The following is an 18,897-nucleotide window of genomic DNA, read 5'->3' as shown; positions in this document are numbered from 1 at the left end:
AAGTTCTCTGATGACTCTGCGATAGTGGGATGTATCAAAGATGGCGACGATGATGAGTATCGGGATGTGGTGGCCAACTTTGTCACATGGTGTGAGCTGAACCACCTGCAGCTCAACGTGTCAAAGACAAAGGAGCTAGTGGTGGACCTGAGGAGGGTCAAGGCTCCGGTGACCCCTGTTTCAATCCACGGGGTCAGTGTTGACATAAGCCACTTCTTAACATGCAGTGGAATCCGTATTATAACCTGCACCTAGCCGGTTGGCCTGCATGTTAAACAACAATTAGCCGGCCTATGTGCACTCCCGCGACTCCGTATCTTATCTACCTCGACCGCCGGTATAAGATCCGCTTCCACACAATCGCAGCTCATGTTAAACAGCTGCAGGTTAATATCCGCATATCCGTAGTGGGCAGGTGTGGCTCTTCGTGACTCACTTCACGTTCGCTAGTTTATTAATTAATGAATCGTTCGGGCAATCGCTTATATCAACGAGCAAACTCAAGGTTTCCTCAAGTGTTGCAAAAACGGCTTGAATTGTTAAGTGGGGGCTAGAATGACCGTGCTTTCCGAGGTGAGGGCTGGCTTGACTGCAGAGAGGCAGCGGGGGAAGAAAAGTGAAAAGTGGAGCAGAAACGCGCTCTCCTGAGAATACGAGGCAGCAGGATGACTGAAGCAAATGAAACAACTATCACAAAGAGCAGCCGATATTCTGACACTTTTTGCGCAATGCGTGCCGCTCTATCTGCCTGTTTGTCTCTATGCCAGTGCCCGCATGTCTGTTTAGTGTGCGTGTGTGTGTGGCATGTCATTTTTAACGCTGTTCATAACGAGCAGAGCGTGTTTAGGCTATCGTACGGCTCCGTCCCCAAATTAATTTTCATCGTCCCTGACGCTACTGTGCGCCCACACTGCGGAGTGGATAGGAGCTGACTGACTCTGACTGATAGGCTATCAAACTTTTGTGGGGAGAAATACATTTAAAACTAGTCAGAGATATGACTTGAATGTCATAAAATAAATCACCCACAGTGATTGACGACAGTCCGACCACTATTTTGACTGCGCGGCTTTATGTAGCTTAACAAAGGCATTTTTGGCACATTGCCACCCCTCGTTGTCAATGGACTCCGTTAAAACATGTTTTTTGAAGTCTCCAGATTTGTCAGGCAGGCAGTGTTGTGTGACTGTGCATCCACACTGTGGAGAGGATAGGAGCTGACTGACTGATAGGCTATCAAACTTTTGTGGGGAGAAATAAATTTAAAACTAGTCAGATATGACTTGATTTGTTTTTGTTTGGTTACAAGTTCGCTAAAGCTGTTTCCTATCACATTTCTTGTTTTTGATAGATGCTCCCGCGCTGGCTGCGGGAAGTGGATACTCATGTTAGCACAAGCCAGGAAATAGCCTGCTCCCCCTGTATGTACGGTACCGTGTAATGCCTGGAGTTGACCAAACTGAACAGTCAAACAATGTACCGTAAGCATAACAGACAGTAGGCTAACGTTAGGCATATTTCCGACTGTTAGATTCATTATCAACACAAGACAGTAACGTTATTAGTGGGGCTGGTGGTAATTTCTATAAATATAGCTAAATCTATTAGTTAGCCGCGTATAGCATCAAGCTAACGTTATGGTTCTAATAGGCAGACTCACAACCGCAGCTAACTACAGTCAAACAATAATGTTCCATGACCATAAGCATAACGGTAGTAACGTTAGGGTTGCATTACTTCACACAAGACGGTAATGTTAGCAGAGTTTCTGATGGTCAGATACTTGTACTACGGAGTGACAGTAAAAATCTTGAATCTTGAAAATCCATTAGCAAGCAGCTAACGTTATCTGGTCAAAACCACATTACAGTAGCTACAAGCAGCTAGTTCCCTTCATGAACCGAAAACACAGTCCTGACTCTAGTTTTCCCCCGATGTCGGTCACATTGCTGCTGTCTGGCCAGACGGGCTTCATTAGATAAATATTTATTTATTTAGTCTGGACTTTTTCTGGAGTCTGTGTTGTTGTTTCCTTTAGCTAGCAGCTAGCGATGAACGTAACGTTAAAAGCTACTTCAGCCATTTCCTGTTAGCGTCTAGGACAAGAGACAAGCTCGTGAACGCGCGAGACGTCACATCCTCTAGCTGTGGCGGGAGATCCTATCCACTTCGAAACTGCGGTTTTTCCAACTATCTTCTGAATGGCTGGTCTGAGAGAAATGCCCCATCACCATCATGATCAATCAGTCAATCAGTCAAAATTCAGTTCCATCATCATGGAAAGTAGCTACCGTGGCACCCATTTTTAAATCCGGGTCCAAAACGCTTGTGGCCAACTATCGGCCTATAAGCATCCTGCCAATCATCTCTAAGATCGCGGAGAAATGGATTGCGAGCCAATTGATTTCACATCTTGACAATGGCCCCTCCATGTTACATCCAATGCAGTTTGGATTCCGGGCTAACCACTCCACTGAAACGGCGAACTGCCTTTTCACTGAAAGGGTTAAGTGCCTTTTAGACAAAAATCCATGTGTAGGAACTGTATTTCTTGACCTCAAGAAGGCTTTCGACACTGTCAACCATCAGGTTCTACTATCTAAACTCTCTTATTTCAATTTCTCAGCGGATGCTTTGTTATGGTTCAAGTCATATCTTTCAAACAGAACACAGTGTGTCTCTGTTGACGGTGTTAAATCTACTTACCTTAACAATCATGTCGGTGTCCCTCAAGGATCTATTTTAGGGCCTTTACTGTTCTCCTTATATATAAATGACCTCCCAGATGTTTGTAAGGAATTAGGCGTCCTGATGTATGCTGACGATGCAGCCATCATTGCGCAAGGTAAGGATGCCATGTTAACTGCATCCAAGCTAACTAGTGCATTGGCCCAGGTACAAGCATGGTTACGAGACTCATGTCTCATGCTCAACACAAAGAAAACTGTATGTATGATGTTCACCAAGCGACCAAATAAGTTGAGCAGATCCTATGTATTCCTGGAGAGAGAAGAACTGGAACTGGTACCACAGTTCAAGTACCTTGGAGTTATTTTGGACTCTAACCTCACTTTCAAAAAACATGTAAAAAAGGTGTCCAATACAGTTAGATTTAACATACAGAATTTCAAACAAATCAGGCCCTTTATCACAACGGATGCGGCTAAAGCCTATCTCCACTGTATGATCCTCTCTCACATAGACTACTGCTCCACTGTTTGGTCCTTCGCTGGTGTCACTGTGCTCAAACCCCTTGAACAGCTCTATAAAAAAGCCATCAAGGTGTTTGACAAAAAACCACAATCACATCATCACTGTGAAATCCTAGAGAAATATCAGCTCCTTAGCTTTAACAATTTTAGAACATTTAAAAGCACGTGTCTAATCTATAAATGTTTACACGGCTTGGCTCCTCCTCCTCTAGGGGAGTTCATTAGAAGGAAGAATAGAAATTTGAGCACAAGGGCAGCAGCTAGGGGGGACTGCGAAGTCCAAGCTAGAAAATCCACGTTCTCAAAAAACACCTGGTCGATCAATGGCAGCACTAGCTGGAACACACTTCCTATGGCTATTAGGGAAAGCCCCACTTTTGCGGCATTCAAAAGCCAGCTCAAAATATGGCTTAAAACAAACCAAATTTGTGAACACTAGCTTAATAGCTGCCTTCCAAATCTTCTTCTCTTCCTGCACTAGGCACTTCACCACTTAAGTGTAACACTTAAGAGAGAGTAGAGTAGCCTTCATATTGTTTCTATGTATTGTTATCTTGTAACCTGTCGAATGGAAGGTGTAGTATTCTTCTTTTAGCACTGACATGCTGCATGTACATCCTGTCTGTGTTTTGCTGTAATTTTGATGTCTGTAATGTGTGGTATCTCTTGCGATGACACGCTACAGGTATATCAGTTTGTTGCGTACATCCTGTCTGTTTTTGCTGTAATTTTGATGTCTGTAATGCTGTGGTATCTTTTGCGATGACACGTTACATGTATATTTCAGTCTGTGCGTTGAATGAATGAAATGAGTGACTGTTTTGATATTTATTGGGGACAACGGATGTAAATTAGCATTAGCTAACTCCGGCATATTTACATGTTTTTGTATATAGAGGCTTCTGTATTTCTGAACATGTCCATTAATGTGCACTGTCCCGTCACAATAAACCAATAAAGAAAGAAAGAAGAAAGAAAGGTCGCCATTTTTAAGTTACATCAAGGCGCATTCACTCAGTGCTAAACACTTTGTGCACATTTATTTCTCGCCAAAACCAACGGAATGGGCCTTTAAACAGTCTAAATCTAATATCGATGCCTCACATCGTACCTCTAATAGTAGACGAGACCAATGCCGAGTAGTCTCGCTTGAACGCCGAGTGAATCGACGAGTGTTGTCTTGATGATTAGTCTGTCTGCGGGCCGGGGCAGATCAGGAAGTGAAATGAAACGGTAGCCACTTCGGCAGCCACTTCGGCCATAACCACAAAATTACCAAATTACTTTCAAACAAACTGTTAGAATATAACGAGAGATGTTCACGAGAGCAGAAAGTAGCGAGAACAGCTGTTTTGGGTCTGCTGCTACAGCCGTAAACCGTTTTGCTCTGCCTAGCAACTGTTTACAGCTGCCGTAAATCGTTTCACTCTGCGCGAACGCGCACTTTGTCAGAAAAGCGTTTCTGCACGAATCGGCCATCGAAATCGGACCACGTGCGTAGTGGCGCCAACTCGCCCTGAGCATGCTGGGAAATGTAGTTCTTCGGTCTAAGGTGTGGCTTGGCAGAAATCTGACCGACTTTCCAAGCAGACTCCGTCACACCCGCCGAGACACAGAAACATGCATGAGACTCGTTCACAGATCACACATTCTCCTCATTGTTGTCATGGTTACGAATTCAAATTAACCGTTCGTTAATTTTATGGACCCCCGCGCCCGTTCAGACACTTCAGACAGGCAAGCAGTCTCATTTGTTTCTTTCCCCTCTCTCTCTCCCTGCCTTCCATGTCATATCGCGGTTGTGATTGGTCAGTCATGGGGAATCCACCTCTCCTATTGGTCCTTGCTCACATCAGGCACAGCCTGGTTAGTGACTCATGTGGGAGTTCCCTGGCTGGAGTCAGGGATGGAAGGGAAAAGGCTTTTCTCAGGCTGTGTGAAGGAAGGTAGGGATTTTTTACTCTATTTCACCCTAAACTAACTGACAGTGACACCGTTATGGACAGGCTTGTATAGATTTATAACGTCAATATATCATTTCAAGGTTTTACATGTAGTGTTTAAACAGGACACTCAGCCTTTGAGAGAGGAAATGACTAACTCAACGTGTGTCTGATTATGAATTTTTCATGTGCAGTTATAGAAGCGGGAGAAGGCGCTGAGAGCTTCAGGACACACTCAAGCTGTTTCATGCTCTCTCTACTTTAAAATGATTAAAAAACAAAAATGTCCTTTGGCTATTCATTATGTCTGCCTTTATGTGATTTAGATGTAGGCTAACTGAGGTCATCTGCTGTTTTTCAGAGCTACAGTGATATTATTCTACTAGGATGGCTGACCTGATGGTTAGGCTTTGAGAGAGAGAGAGAGAGAGAGAGAGAGAGAGAGAGAGAGAGAGAGAGAGAGAGAGAGAGAGAGAGTGTGTGTGTGTGTGTGTGTGTGTGTGTGTGTGTGTGTGTGTGTGTGTGTGTGTGTGTGTGTGCGCGCGCGTCTCACATATCAGAGTCCTGGTATTCCGGGACACAGCTATAACATATTAAGACATCCCGTGTACTGGCTTCTTCTTCCTCTGTATCCTAATTATTCGAGTTAGCATTCACAGCCTCTCCTATCTCCATCTCTGTTGCTATGGAAACCCCCACCACCACCACCACCATCACCCCATCACCCAACCCCTCTCCATCTATATTTATAGTAGCCTATATTTGCCAGTGCAGGGCTAAACGGGGGCTGCCCGTGCATAAAAATCAATGATAGTGGGAAGGACATGCCTCAGATGGGTCGAAGTCAAAAACCAAATTTCACCAAATTTCACTGACCACCATGTGTTATGGTCTGTAACAGGCTGGTAACAGCATGTGTTACGGTGTGTAACAGGCTGGTGCTAACAGCATGTGTTACGGTGTGTAACAGGCTGGTGCTAACAGCATGTGTTACGGTGTGTAACAGGCTGGTAACACCATGTGTTACGGTGTGTAACAGGCTGGTAACAGCATGTGTTACAGTGAGTAACAGGCTGGTAACACCATGTGTTACCGTGTGTAACAGGCTGGTAACAGCATGTGTTATGGTGTGTAACAGGCTGGTAACAGCATGTGTTACGGTGTGTAACAGGCTGGTAACACCATGTGTTACGGTGTGTAACAGGCTGGTAACAGCATGTGTTACAGTGAGTAACAGGCTGGTAACACCATGTGTTACAGTGTGTAACAGGCTGGTAACACCATGTGTTACGGTGTGTAACAGGCTGGTGCTAACAGCATGTGTTACGGTGTGTAACAGGCTGGTAACACCATGTGTTACGGTGTGTAACAGGCTGGTAACACCATGTGTTATGGTGTGTAACAGGCTGGTGCTAACAGCATGTGTTACGGTGTGTAACAGGCTGGTAACACCATGTGTTACGGTGTGTAACAGGCTGGTAACACCATGTGTTACAGTGTGTAACAGGCTGGTAACAGCATGTGTTACGGTGTGTAACAGGCTGGTGCTAACAGCACTGTCAAGGGCCCATGAAGAGCGAGTCTCGCTTTGGGGAGACGTAACGTACTTACGCTTTCTGCTGCAGTCCCACTCCAAATACACTTCCATGCTGTATTATGCAGTCAGCACTTGCCTTCATGTAGCTTACTAGGCTAACGAATGCTATTAGCTTTACGTTTAGTTTACTGGATTCAGTGGATTGGCATCATCGTAATGGAAAATACGAACGCGTTCTCTTTCCAACGTGTCAGCGGAGTCTCCTGTGAGGTTCTGGTGACATCATTGACCATATATGGAGCTGGAGGAATATCCTTTCACGTAGCATGGCTCTTGTTGTTGTTGTTTTGGGTCCTTCGGGGGGTAGGCCTACTGCTAACGCACAATAGACGGCTAACAATTTGCCTGACGAAAAAATAATGAGTGAGTCCATATTTTCTATAACAATATAGCCTAATTGTTAGGTAGGGCCCAGAGCAAATATTTGCACCGGGGCCCATGGCAATGACGTTACTCCACTGATCTCTGTAGAAGGGTTTTGTGATTTTGATGTCATCTTCTTAGATAGAGCGAATCTTCATTGATCATCTCTGTAGAATGCTTTTGGGGTTTTGATCTGTCATCAGGTGTATTCACGGGGTGCAGCTCAGGTCCCGTTCAGTGAAGCCGCTGCATGTTAGATCGCCGCTCTGGCGGCAGGTGCCAGTATAGGTCACAAGGCCCGCCTCCCCATGTTAGTGGATGGGGAAATGGACAACCGGAACAATCACAGTGTACGACAGATAATTCTTTCCCAAAGGTGGTTTGTATCATTTTAGATATATTATCACGCTAATGCTTGTGCAAGTGGTCATTTTTCTGATCAGTTTGTTTTTAAGTAGTTATTTGACATATAAAAATGGATGATTGACAGCTGTGGCAGCCAGTCTCAAGCCGTCATTGGCTGGACAGGCTCTTATAGATCTATCGTCATAGACAAGACACACGGCTTCATCTGTTATCTAACGCTGCCTGGAGGTCTGGGTGACTGTGCTGGGTGTGTGGGGCCAGGACAGGGGCTCTTAGCACGGGTAGTGGCTGCCTGGAGGTTGGGGGGGCTGTGCTGGCTACCAGACATATCGATGGACCGCAATAAAAAGAACATTGTTTTGAGAAAGGTGCGTGAGGAATTAACGTTGGTTGGGGACTGAAGTAAGTTCAGAAAATATGTGTTTTATGAGTTACTCCAGCGTTATCGGTACACAATGGTTTTTAACATGCAGGCTAGCGTTAGCCGCTTGCGCTAGTCGGCTGTTTTACATTATTTACACTTATTTGGGGGGTCGGCAAAACTTCACTCAGTCCTCCGTACTTCGCAGCAGCCTGACACAGGACAGACAAAGCGAGAATGGCAGAGGCTTGCAAGGCAAGCTGCCCAACGCTTGTAGCCTATGTATGTAGAGAAAGCAAATGCACGAAGCGAAATGTGGAAGTAGTTTGCTTTGATGTGCGCGAATGATTAGATGATGCACTTTGAAGAAGTTGGGATCCGTGTCTGAGAGAAATAGTTGCTGGTTCGATGTTTATCCGTTCACCTGCGTCGCGTTGAAGCACTTTTTACAGACTGGCTTCGTTTGATGTGTCCGGGGTTGCCTTCGGAAATCAGCAAGCTGACATACTGCTCTTATTAGGCTATCACAAGATCATTTCGCCAGTTTGCTTTAATGTGCGCGAATGATTAGATTATGCCCGCTGGAACATTAAGCAACGTGTGTAGGCTACACTTCGCCCATGATTGAAGGACCGCTGTCGCGGAAAATGACTGGACCCGTTTCCACTTGCGTCCCCTTAAGAGCATACCGCTCTTCTGACTGGCTCAAAACTGGTGAAATGTCGGGGACGACGGGGTCGCGCTTATACCGGCACGGCGCCTTTCCCACATGCAGGCATTACACCACGTTCCGGTAATTTTGCGGTACAAAGCGCATGTGGGAAAAGGGCTCTGTAGTTACACTCTAGTTAGCCTACTATAGCCACTTCTTAACATGCAGTGGAATCCGTATTATAACCTGCACCTAGCCGGTTGGCCTGCATGTTAAACAACAATTAGCCGGCCTACGCGCACTCCCGAGACTACTCCGTATCTTATCTACCTCGACCACCGGTATAAGATCCGCTTCCACGCAAGCGCTGGTCATGTTAAACAGTGGAACGATATGATCTGCATATGTCTGAGTGGGCGGGTGTGGTTCGTGACTCACTTCACGTTCGCTAGTTTATTAATTAATGAATCGTTCGGGCAATCGCTTATATCAACGAGCAAACTCACGGTTTCCTCAAGTGCTGCAAAAACGGCTTGATTTGTTAAGTGGGCGCTAGAATGACCGTGCTTTCCGAGGTGAGGGCTGGCTTGACTGCAGAGAGGCAGCGGGGAAGGAAAGTGAAAAGTGGAGCAGAAACGCGCTCCTGAGAATACGAGGCAGCAGGATGACTGAAGCAAATGAAACAACTATCACAAAGAGCAGCCGACATTCTGACACTTTTTGCGCAATGCGTGCCGCTCTATCTGCCTGTTTGTCTCTCTGCCAGTGCCCGCATGTCTGTTTAGTGTGCGTGTGTGTGTGGCATGTCATTTTTAACGCTGTTCATAATGAGCAGAGCGTGTTTAGGCTATCGTATGGCTCCATCCCCAAATTAATTTTCATCGTCCCTGACGCTACTGTGCGCCCACACTGCGGAGTGGATAGGAGCTGACTGACTCTGACTGATAGGCTATCAAAGTTTTGTGGGGAGAAATACATTTCAAACTAGTCAGATATGACTTGAATGTCATAAAATAAATCACCCACAGTGATTGACGCAGTCCGACCACTATTTTGACTGCGCGGCTTTATGTAGCTTAACAAAGGCATTTTTGGCACATTGCCACCCCTCGTTGTCAATGGACTCCGTTAAAACATGTTTTTTGAAGTCTCCAGATTTGTCAGGCAGGCAGACTGTGCATCCACACTGTGGAGAGGATAGGAGCTGACTGACTGATAGGCTATCAAACTTTTGTGGGGAGAAATAAATTTAAAACAAGTCAGATATGACTTGATTTGTTTGGTTACAAATTCGCTAAAGCTGTTTCCTATCACATTTCTTGTTTTTGATAGATGCTACCGCATTAGTTGGATCCAACTAATTTTCTTTCTACTCTACCAGGTGGGAATTTTCCTTGCACAAGTTGTGCTCAGTGCAATGCGATGATTAAAGGAGACACATTTCGTCACCCTCATACGGGTAAATCCATCTTTATTAAAGACAGAATTTCATGCAGGACCAAATTTGTAGTTTATCTTCTGAAATGTCCCTGTGGTTTATCCTATGTTGGGAAAACTACCAGGGAACTAAGAACCAGAATCTCTGAGCACAAAAGCTGCATTAGGAATAAAGACATCAAATCTCCTGTGGCTAGACACTTTAATTCTGCAGGACACGACGTTTGCTCCCTGAAATTCCAGGGAATCGAAGTAGTCCCCCCACCTAAGCGAGGAGGAAACAGAGATCAATCATTATTACAAAGAGAAGCCAGATGGATACACACATTACAAACCGAGAGCCCTAAAGGCCTTAATGAAGAACTCATTCTAAGTTGTTTTCTATAAAGATTATTCTTTATTAAAACCTGCTTGTTTTCTTTTGATACAAATTTGTTCACAGACTTGCTTTTTCTCCACTATTATGATTATTGTTATGATCTTGTTATTTTTATTTGTTTAGTGTTTATGTTTTCTCTTTTTCTTTTTGTTGATTAGACTACTATGATTGTTTGGTGATGTAGGCTATTTGGCTCTTGACTCATGGTAGATTTGCCTGTCTGTCATCAATTACTTCCTACTGTAGGTCTAATTGCACAACTTCTCTTTGCACACGGCCCTGATGGCCGCACCCTTGGGTGCACTACAGGTGCCTTGAATTCTCCATTACTGCCCTGCATAATGATTGGTTCCCTCCTTGATGTATGTGTGTATATATATTTCTGAAAATGTCTCTTTTCTCATTGTTGACAAAGGCTTGAAGCCGAAACGTCCAAATTTTTTCACTGCCCAATAAAAGGCTGTTTTTAAATTAGCCTACCGTGAGTGCCGGCTCTCCTTTTTCATTGTTATCCATTATCCAGGCACCCGGTCTGTTTTTCTTACAAGGAGTTGTGCGCTTTACCTCTATTCTTCTATAATACGGATTCCACTGCATGTTAAGAAGTGGCTTATGTAAGTGTGGGCGAATTGACACAGCTTCAGAATACATCCCGCAACCCCCTAGTTACCCTGTACAGGTGTGGTAGAATTAGCCTATAAGTACAGATCTTGTTACCCTCTAGTTACAGGCTAAATTCACTCCTTGTACCCTGTAGTTACACTATAAGTACTGTGTGGTACCCCGTAATTAGCCTATAAGTACAGATCTTGTAACCCTCTAGTTACAGGCTAAATTCACTCCTTGTACCCCGTAGTTACACTATAAGTACTGTGTGGTACCCCGTAATTAGCCTATAAGTACAGATCTTGTTACCCTACATGCTTATTTGCAGGCTGTATTCTAAAGCGTTACCAAAGAATGAGCATTCGTATCGGTTAAAAACATCTTCATTCTTCAGATCCTGTTTTGGCAACTTGTGAAATTAGCGTTTGCATGATTGGGGATTTTTGCATGATTGCATCAGCAGTTTGAACTCAACCAACTTACCTCTGGTCTTGTAAATGAAAACAAGTCATGGTCATCAGATCCAGCCTTCTTTGTGAAAAGATTGTCTGATTCAATCAGATCTGATTGAATCAGACAATCAGCCTGATTGTCGACAATCAGTCTGATTGTCAAGAATGTGGATAGGCCTATGGTAGCTGAGATAACCCTATGTGAAACTGTGTTCTTAAAATGTACCTGTCGGCCTCATCTGCACACTAAAAGAAACTAAGAGACATTTGGAAGTGGATAGGTTATTATGCATTGATTTTCTTTGTCTGGCCCAATTGAGACCAAATTGGGTCCCATGTGGCACTGGCTCATTCACTCACTGTGTCAGCTCAGGCCAGAATGGCCGCCGTCGGACACAATGTCAGACCTTGTACACGTCTTGTGCTTCCATCAGGGTCCGCGGCTCCCCAGTTGTCACCATGTGGCTCATGGACTAAAATTAGTTTGACACACCTGCTTTAGCGGGACAAGGTGGTAAAGCTGGGTCTCCTCGCAGGGTTAATGCTCCTGTCAGTCATGTGAGCAGGTGTTTCCCCTCAGGTGTGTCATGTGACCAGGTGTTCCCCCTCTCTGAGGAGTGTCATGTGACCATGTTTTTCCCCTCTCTCAGGTGTGTGACGTGCTGGACATTGAGTAGCAGCCAGGTGGGAGCATGGCCGCAGGTAAGCCCATCTCTTCTTCTTCTTCTTCTTCTTCTTCTTCTTCTTCTTCTTCTTCTTCTTCTTCTTCTTCTTCTTCTTCTTCTTCTTCTTCTTCTTCTTCTTCTTCTTCTTCTTCTTCTTCTTCTTCTTCTTCTTCTTCTTCTTCTTCTTCTTCTTCTTCTTCTTCTTCTTCTTCTTCTTCTTCTTCTTCTTCTTCTTCTTCTTGGAGATGGATGGAAAGTAAATATATTGTCGTTTTAGCCGTATAGAGCGTCATTTTATATGTCTGAAGAACATGTTGATATACTCAACAGTCTCATCTTGTTTCCTCTGCCATAATGGCGTTTCCTTACGTTTCCTGCATTAATGTAGTTAGCCGCTCGCTAGCTAGTGTTAGTTAAATTGTTAGCCAAATTGTTAGCCTCAGTGGCTTCTAGTCAACTGCTAGAGTTTGCGACTTTCATTTGAAGGCAGCATTAATAGCATTTGGTTTTGGTTGCGCAGCGTTCCTAGGTGACCAGGATGCTCACTCTGTCCTCAAGCGCTTCCCCCGAGCCAACGGCTTCCTGGAGGAGTTCAGACAGGGCAACATCGAGAGGGAGTGTGGCGAGGAGAGCTGCAGCTTCGAGGAGGCCAACGAGGTGTTCGAGAACAAAGAGAGGACGGTGAGTTTCCCACTCAGTACGCAGGTGGACTAGGCCTCACATTAGAGGTGTACTGGCAAAATCCTATGTTGTGGTAGGGCTGCTCGATAAATCGATTTTGAATCGTAATCGAATTAATTAGTTAGGACGATGTTAAAAAATCGTAAAATCGATTTACACTTTAACTAGGGTAATTACGTTACGGCGGGGCGGCTCTCTCTCATGTACGCGTGCTGCTCAGTCTCTCTGGAGCAGCGCAATGAACTTATTTATATTTCAACACCTCCAAAAAGCGCAGAGTGTGGGCTGTGCAAGATAACGATTACCAAAACACACACACACGCACACACGCGCGCGCACACAAACACAGACTTTATCACCGGACACTGAAATGTTGCCTTTATAGTTCACATAACAACAAAACAACACGTGAGGCCACCGAGTAGCTTCTGCTTCTTGGCTGTAACGTTACCAGTACTGACCCTGTCTGTCTGAATTTCCTCCTAACTACTGCTATCGCAGTTCCCCGCATACCCAAAGCCAACCCAATTAACCATATGGGCAACCTGCAGGTGCCCAGGCCAGGGGCCCTCGGTGTGAAGGGGCCCTCAATTTTTTTTTATTTTATTTTTTTTTCTTGGTCGGGCTCATGTTGGGCTCCACAGAACTATGACACAAATCTAAGACCAATCAGGACAAAATAAAATTTGTTTCCAAGAAGATTAAGTCTGATGATTTAGTGTCATTGGATGCCTGTGGGCAAGTGGTGACCAGGGGCGCGGGAAGTGGGGGTGCTTGTGGTGCTGCAGCACCCTCTGCTGTTTTGTATTGGAAATGTAATGTCAATTAAAAAAAAAATATATATATATATATATATATATATATATATATATATATATATGATTAAAATGTGTTTTATATGTTTAATACTGCGATATTTAGGGTTTAGTTGAAGACTATGACCAAAGCAAAGAGGGTGATGTTATTTTTGAGGTTTGGTTTATAATAATAAGATAATAAAATATAAGACTAAATCATTTCAGTGTTTCTGCCTCTGTTGCTGTCTGTTGTAGTGTAAAACGACCTAAAGGGAGAGCAGGTGGTGACATGAAAGTGAATGCACTGGCGATTATACGTTGGTGCACCGGATGCACGTGCAACCCCTAGTGGGGTGGTGGCGGGGACGATGGGTAGGGAGGCCCCTGGGAGCTTCAGTGCCCAGGGGCCCCTGGGGGTGTTAATCTGGCTCTGCGCATACCTGTTGTGACTTTGTGTTATTCTAGTACAGATATAACTCAGAGCACAGGTGGTCACTTAGACACTGCTAATATAATTATATAATTATGTCACGGAGGCACACGCTACAGGCAAGGGTAATCGAACCAAGAGTATCCCTCCTACAGAGCACAGAGTGCTCGATCAAATCCACCAGTGTCAAGTGACTGCAGGTTAGCAAGCAACAGCCAGGAAGTTAGGCATGCTAAAACAGGAAGTTGGGCTGTTCTGCCTTCAGAGTAAAAGCATAAATTGTCACTTGTGAATAAAATAGAAAAAAAAGAACTCTGCAGGACAACAAATGTTTAGAGAAGTATAATAGTATAAAAAAATGGAAATCGAGTTTTGAGAGAAAAAATCGTAAATTTTATTTTTAGGCAAAATCGAACACCCCTATGTTGTGGTTGGTTTTCAGCAGAGTGATATAGATATAGTGATATGCGTGACTCACGTAGCTATAGTGTGTGCCGGGGAATAGTTCCAGGTAATCCATTTGAATGCATAAATGAATGATGATAATATACAATTTGATTCTTTAAACGTCTTAGCCTTTCAAAGTACAGTACTATACATGTATATATGTATGTATATGTATGTGTGTATATATATATATATATATATATACATATGTATGTATATGTATATATGTATATATACAGTATATATGTATATGTATATATACATATATTTACAGTATTATATAAAACACCAACTAGTCAGGAACAAGTCCATAATGTAGACCGCACACTCCAATGATGATGACTAAACTTGTCAAAAAGACTTGATTTAGGGGGGCATGGTGGTGCAGTGGTAAGCGCTGTCGCCTCACAGCATGTCCTCGAGTGCCCGCCGCCTGGGTGCGGTCGTCAAAAGGGCCTTTCTGTGTGGAGTTTGCATGTTCTCCCCGTGCCTCCTGGGGATTTCCTTCATATAGGAACCTCTTCACCAAAACATGCAATATCCTGGTCGTGGATGTGGTGCCTCCTCTGGTCGTTCGGGGTGCCTGTTCGGAGGGAGGGGAACTTGTTGGAATAGCGTGATCCTCCCACGTGCTATGTCCTACCGGTGAAGCTTCCCCTGTCAAGTGAAAAGAAGCAGCTGGCTACTGCCCATGTCTCAGAGGAAGCATGCCAGTTTCAGCTCTCCCCAGATTGGCAGAGGGTGGAGCAGCAACCAGGATAAATAAATTAAAAAATTAGCACTAACGGAGAATAAAAATGGGGGGGGGGGACATGATTGATTAAGAACAACGCGTTTCGCAGACGTGCTTCATCAGGTTCATTCACAAAGTGGAGATCACAAACACCTTGATATGCCATGCATAATATACACAACTCTTGAGCTAATTCTGCTCTCACTCAGAATGTCAAAATATAATTGATGTATAGTTTTTGAGATATTAATGTTTGTTAGGCACAACTCATACGTAGTTAACTGCCGTGGGGTTCCGCATTTCTGGGTGGCAGTGACGTCACGCTGATTCGTCCTATACTATGCAACTATTTCATTTAAAAAAAACATTATATAATTATACAAAAGTTTCCCCTCAAAACGATCACTTCTGGCCCATATAATAGTTTGACAGTGTGTTTATGTTGAGTGACGCTGCACCCTGTGTGTATTTCCACGATGGGAGATTGTTTTGGTGTGTTCTGTGTTTATGTGGTCGAGCGAGGCTGTGTTTATGTGGAGAGAGAGAGCGCCGGTAAACCCTTCAAATGCAGGGATTAAATGTTACTTTCTGATAGTTCAAAAACACAAATAAACACACACACATACACACACACACACACACACACACACACACACACACACACACCTCCAGACCATCAAATGATGAGGTCCAAACAGCTCAAAACCGATCTGGGAAGAAGCTCCATTTCCCTGGTATTACTCCGCACTGACTCTGCTCTGCTGAGAGATTCCTTTCAGAACATCGTGGCGATGCTATTGGCTGGCTGTTGCGCTGTGAGCGATATTATTGACTGGGCCTTGTACAGCCCCCACGTGAACCTCTACTACACAATGTATCCGCCTAAATACGTCCCGGCACAGCCAAAACAATATGTAAACAGCCCCAAAATTAGGCAGGGGGCAGTGTCTGGCTGCCACAGTATTTAGTCGGTTAAAATGTATGTTTTTGCGGGGAAACCTTTCTATAAGGATTTTTTTTTTAAATGAAATAGTTGCATAGTATACCTTTAAACGCTGCTGTTCGGAAGGAGCAGAAGTTGTTCTGGAAAAGTGCATGACCTTTGACCCTGCTCCTCCCTGCAGATGGAGTTCTGGAAGAGCCGCAGTGTGTACACGGTGAGCAGCAGCAGCGAGGGGCGCTCTGAGCGGGCTGACACCGTGTACATGGTGGTCCCTCTGCTGGGCGTGGCTCTGCTCATCATCATCACCCTGTTCCTGCTCTGGAGGTGTCAGCTGCAGAAAGCCACCCGCCGCCGCCCGGGCCCCCCCTACACCCACAACCGCTACCTGGCTAACCACCGCAGCACGCGCAGCCTGCCGCGCATCCTCCTGCACCGCGAGACGGCCGCCACGCACTCCTCCGACAGCCAGAGGTGGGTAGTACTCAAGTACATTTACTCGGTTACAAGTACTTCAGTTTTTTTTTTTATATAAATTGTACTTCTAAGAGAGGAGTTCGTAGTGAGAAGTGTGTACACACACCCCACTCTGCAACTTGATTGAGTACATTTGAAAAGCAACGGGACAGTCCTGACACCTCCAAGTACCCCTCACTGCAGTGTGCAGAACCTCAACGTGGGCAGAGTCAAATGTTTGACTCTTTTTCTTTTTTTGCGTGCCACTCGGAGCGGTCAAGATCTAATAGTAATTGACTGGGAACTAGCCTGTGTCCGAGGCTTAATGTTGGGTGAGTCTATGAGCCTACCGATTAAGTTAGAATGAGTTTATCCAAACCCATCTCTTAACCGAACATTTGCACCACATGCTCCAGGGTTAAGAAAGGGACGACGACAGACCGTCGTAGAACGTTGGTCCGTAACCTTTTCCCTACTCAGGAGCCACATTGACCCAAAAAGAAATCTTTGCAAGAGCCACAATCCAAAAAATTCCATTTCGTCCCTTTATCTTTTTTAGACTTTTATTTATTTAGTTATTTTAAGTAGGTCTTAAAAGAGCCACAACTACCTATAAAGAAGCCACACGTGGCTCTAGAGCCTCAGGTTGACTATCACTGCCGGTTACCGTAATAAATTGCATGTAGTTTACTCATGAAGTTACTCACTACTTGAGTAGTATTTTATGAGATACTTTTTAACTCTTACTCCACTCATTATTTGTATGGGTACTTTTTTACTTCTACTTGAGTCAAATTATAATAAAGTATAACTACTTTTACTTGAGTACTGTTTTTGTTGACTCTACCCACCACTGCCTCCGACAGCTCCCACTACGAGTCCGGCTCGCGCCCCACTGTGGTGGTGAGCGACGTGGAGCGAGGCGGAGCCTGTTCCCAGCCCGTTCACCAGCAGAACACTGGCGCCCTCTACGTGCAGGACTCCTCTCTGTCGGTGGCCTCGCGGCTGTCGGGCGCCACGCCGCCCCCTTCCTACGAGGAGGTGACGGGACACCTGGAGAGCAGCGGCGATGAGACCTCGGCGCCCTCCTACAGCGACCCCCCACCCACATACCAGGAGATCGTCAAGGAGAAGTGAAACAGAGGCCAAGTACGCCGGCAGACCCTGTAAGGTCAATGTGGAGAAGAGGTTTCTGCTTCGGTTGGCTCGCTGCTAGTTGCTCCAACTCCTACTTTTTTTCTGCACCTAAAATTTGCCCAACCCTGTCCTTTGTTTCCCCCGGAGGTGCAAGCTTAAAGCCAGTCTACCCCCCTCAGCTCATGAGAACACGCAGGATTATTCTCTTGGTTTTGAGGGAAGCAGCCCGAGCACCGAGCTGGAGATGACATCTTTCCTCTTTCCTTTGGCAAGCACCTGATGCCAGACCTCCTGCCCGTCGCAGCCACAGTGCCGAGAAGAAGTAGAACAAGGTGCGGGGAGAGGACTGGGCAAGAAGATGACCACTCGTTGGCCCTTGTAGCAGCCTAGAGAAGCAGCCAGGTTTCCGTCCAACACACGGGAAGGAGCTGTGGATGTGGAGCTAACGTCGGCTCCTGCAATCGCTCAACAAGCTGTGTGACTGTAGGGTTTCCACGGCAACTGGTGGGCAGCGTGGGATTAACACTTTCTTATGTATCAGTGTTTTCACTGTTCTCTGAATGTGCTGGTAATACTGTCACTATTAGTGCTGTGCATAAAGTAGGAACTCTTTATATAGTCCATAGTGGAAGTATTGGGACACTGAGCCAAAGGTATTTATTTATTTTTGTCTGATTTCATTGAGGTTTCAGATGTTTTTATTCGTTTATTTATTTGCACAGATGAAATGAAACAAAAACCTCTCCCCTCCAAAGATCATCCTCTATTGCCAAATCCGTATTACACTCTCGATGATTCAGCAGAGACCGAGACCAACCTCACTTCACTGTCCTAATACTTGTGCTATTGACTGTATCTGGATTGTTGTGGGGTTGTCGGCCCTCCACACCTCCACGCCAGCTGTTGTTCACTTGCTGTAAGAACAATCCCTGCATTTATGCTTCTTTCCCCCCACCCACGATTTATCGATTAGCTAGTCGTCCTCCTAGTTATGGCTGTGTCGCCACTGCTTTCCCTATTCGATACGATTCTGATACACAAGATCCCAGTTCGATTCAACTTACGATTCGATACGATGCGATTCGATATCGATATTTGAGTTAGAATACCAATTTTGCTTGGATATGAAAGATTCTCAAAGAACGAATGCTGTAAATTGTACAACGAACCCTCCGGGTGCGTTAACCTGGTGCGTTATTAAAAATATTGATGTTTACAGATAAGGTACAGGACGGACAACCCC

At 44.9% G+C, this 18,897-nt stretch overlaps 1 protein-coding gene across 1 annotated transcript in view; it reads left to right on the top strand.

The window, feature by feature from the left end:
* Positions 1 to 17,654, top strand: part of LOC310786742 (transmembrane gamma-carboxyglutamic acid protein 3-like) — a gene marked incomplete at both ends in the record, with an annotated part of 62,675 nt that extends 45,021 nt beyond the window's left edge. The window contains 3 exons of the mRNA XM_083648017.1: positions 12,554 to 12,714; positions 16,246 to 16,535; positions 17,384 to 17,654. Of these exons, the coding sequence (XP_083504143.1) occupies positions 12,554 to 12,714; positions 16,246 to 16,535; positions 17,384 to 17,654 (722 nt within the window). The remainder of the gene's footprint in view (positions 1 to 12,553; positions 12,715 to 16,245; positions 16,536 to 17,383) is intronic.
* Between the last annotated feature and the right edge of the window lie 1,243 nt (positions 17,655 to 18,897).

This window comes from Poromitra crassiceps, assembly GCF_964638095.1.
Source record: "Poromitra crassiceps genome assembly, chromosome: 1".
NCBI lineage: Eukaryota > Metazoa > Chordata > Actinopteri > Beryciformes > Melamphaidae > Poromitra > Poromitra crassiceps.
This window is presented reverse-complemented; position numbering and strand designations above follow the sequence as displayed.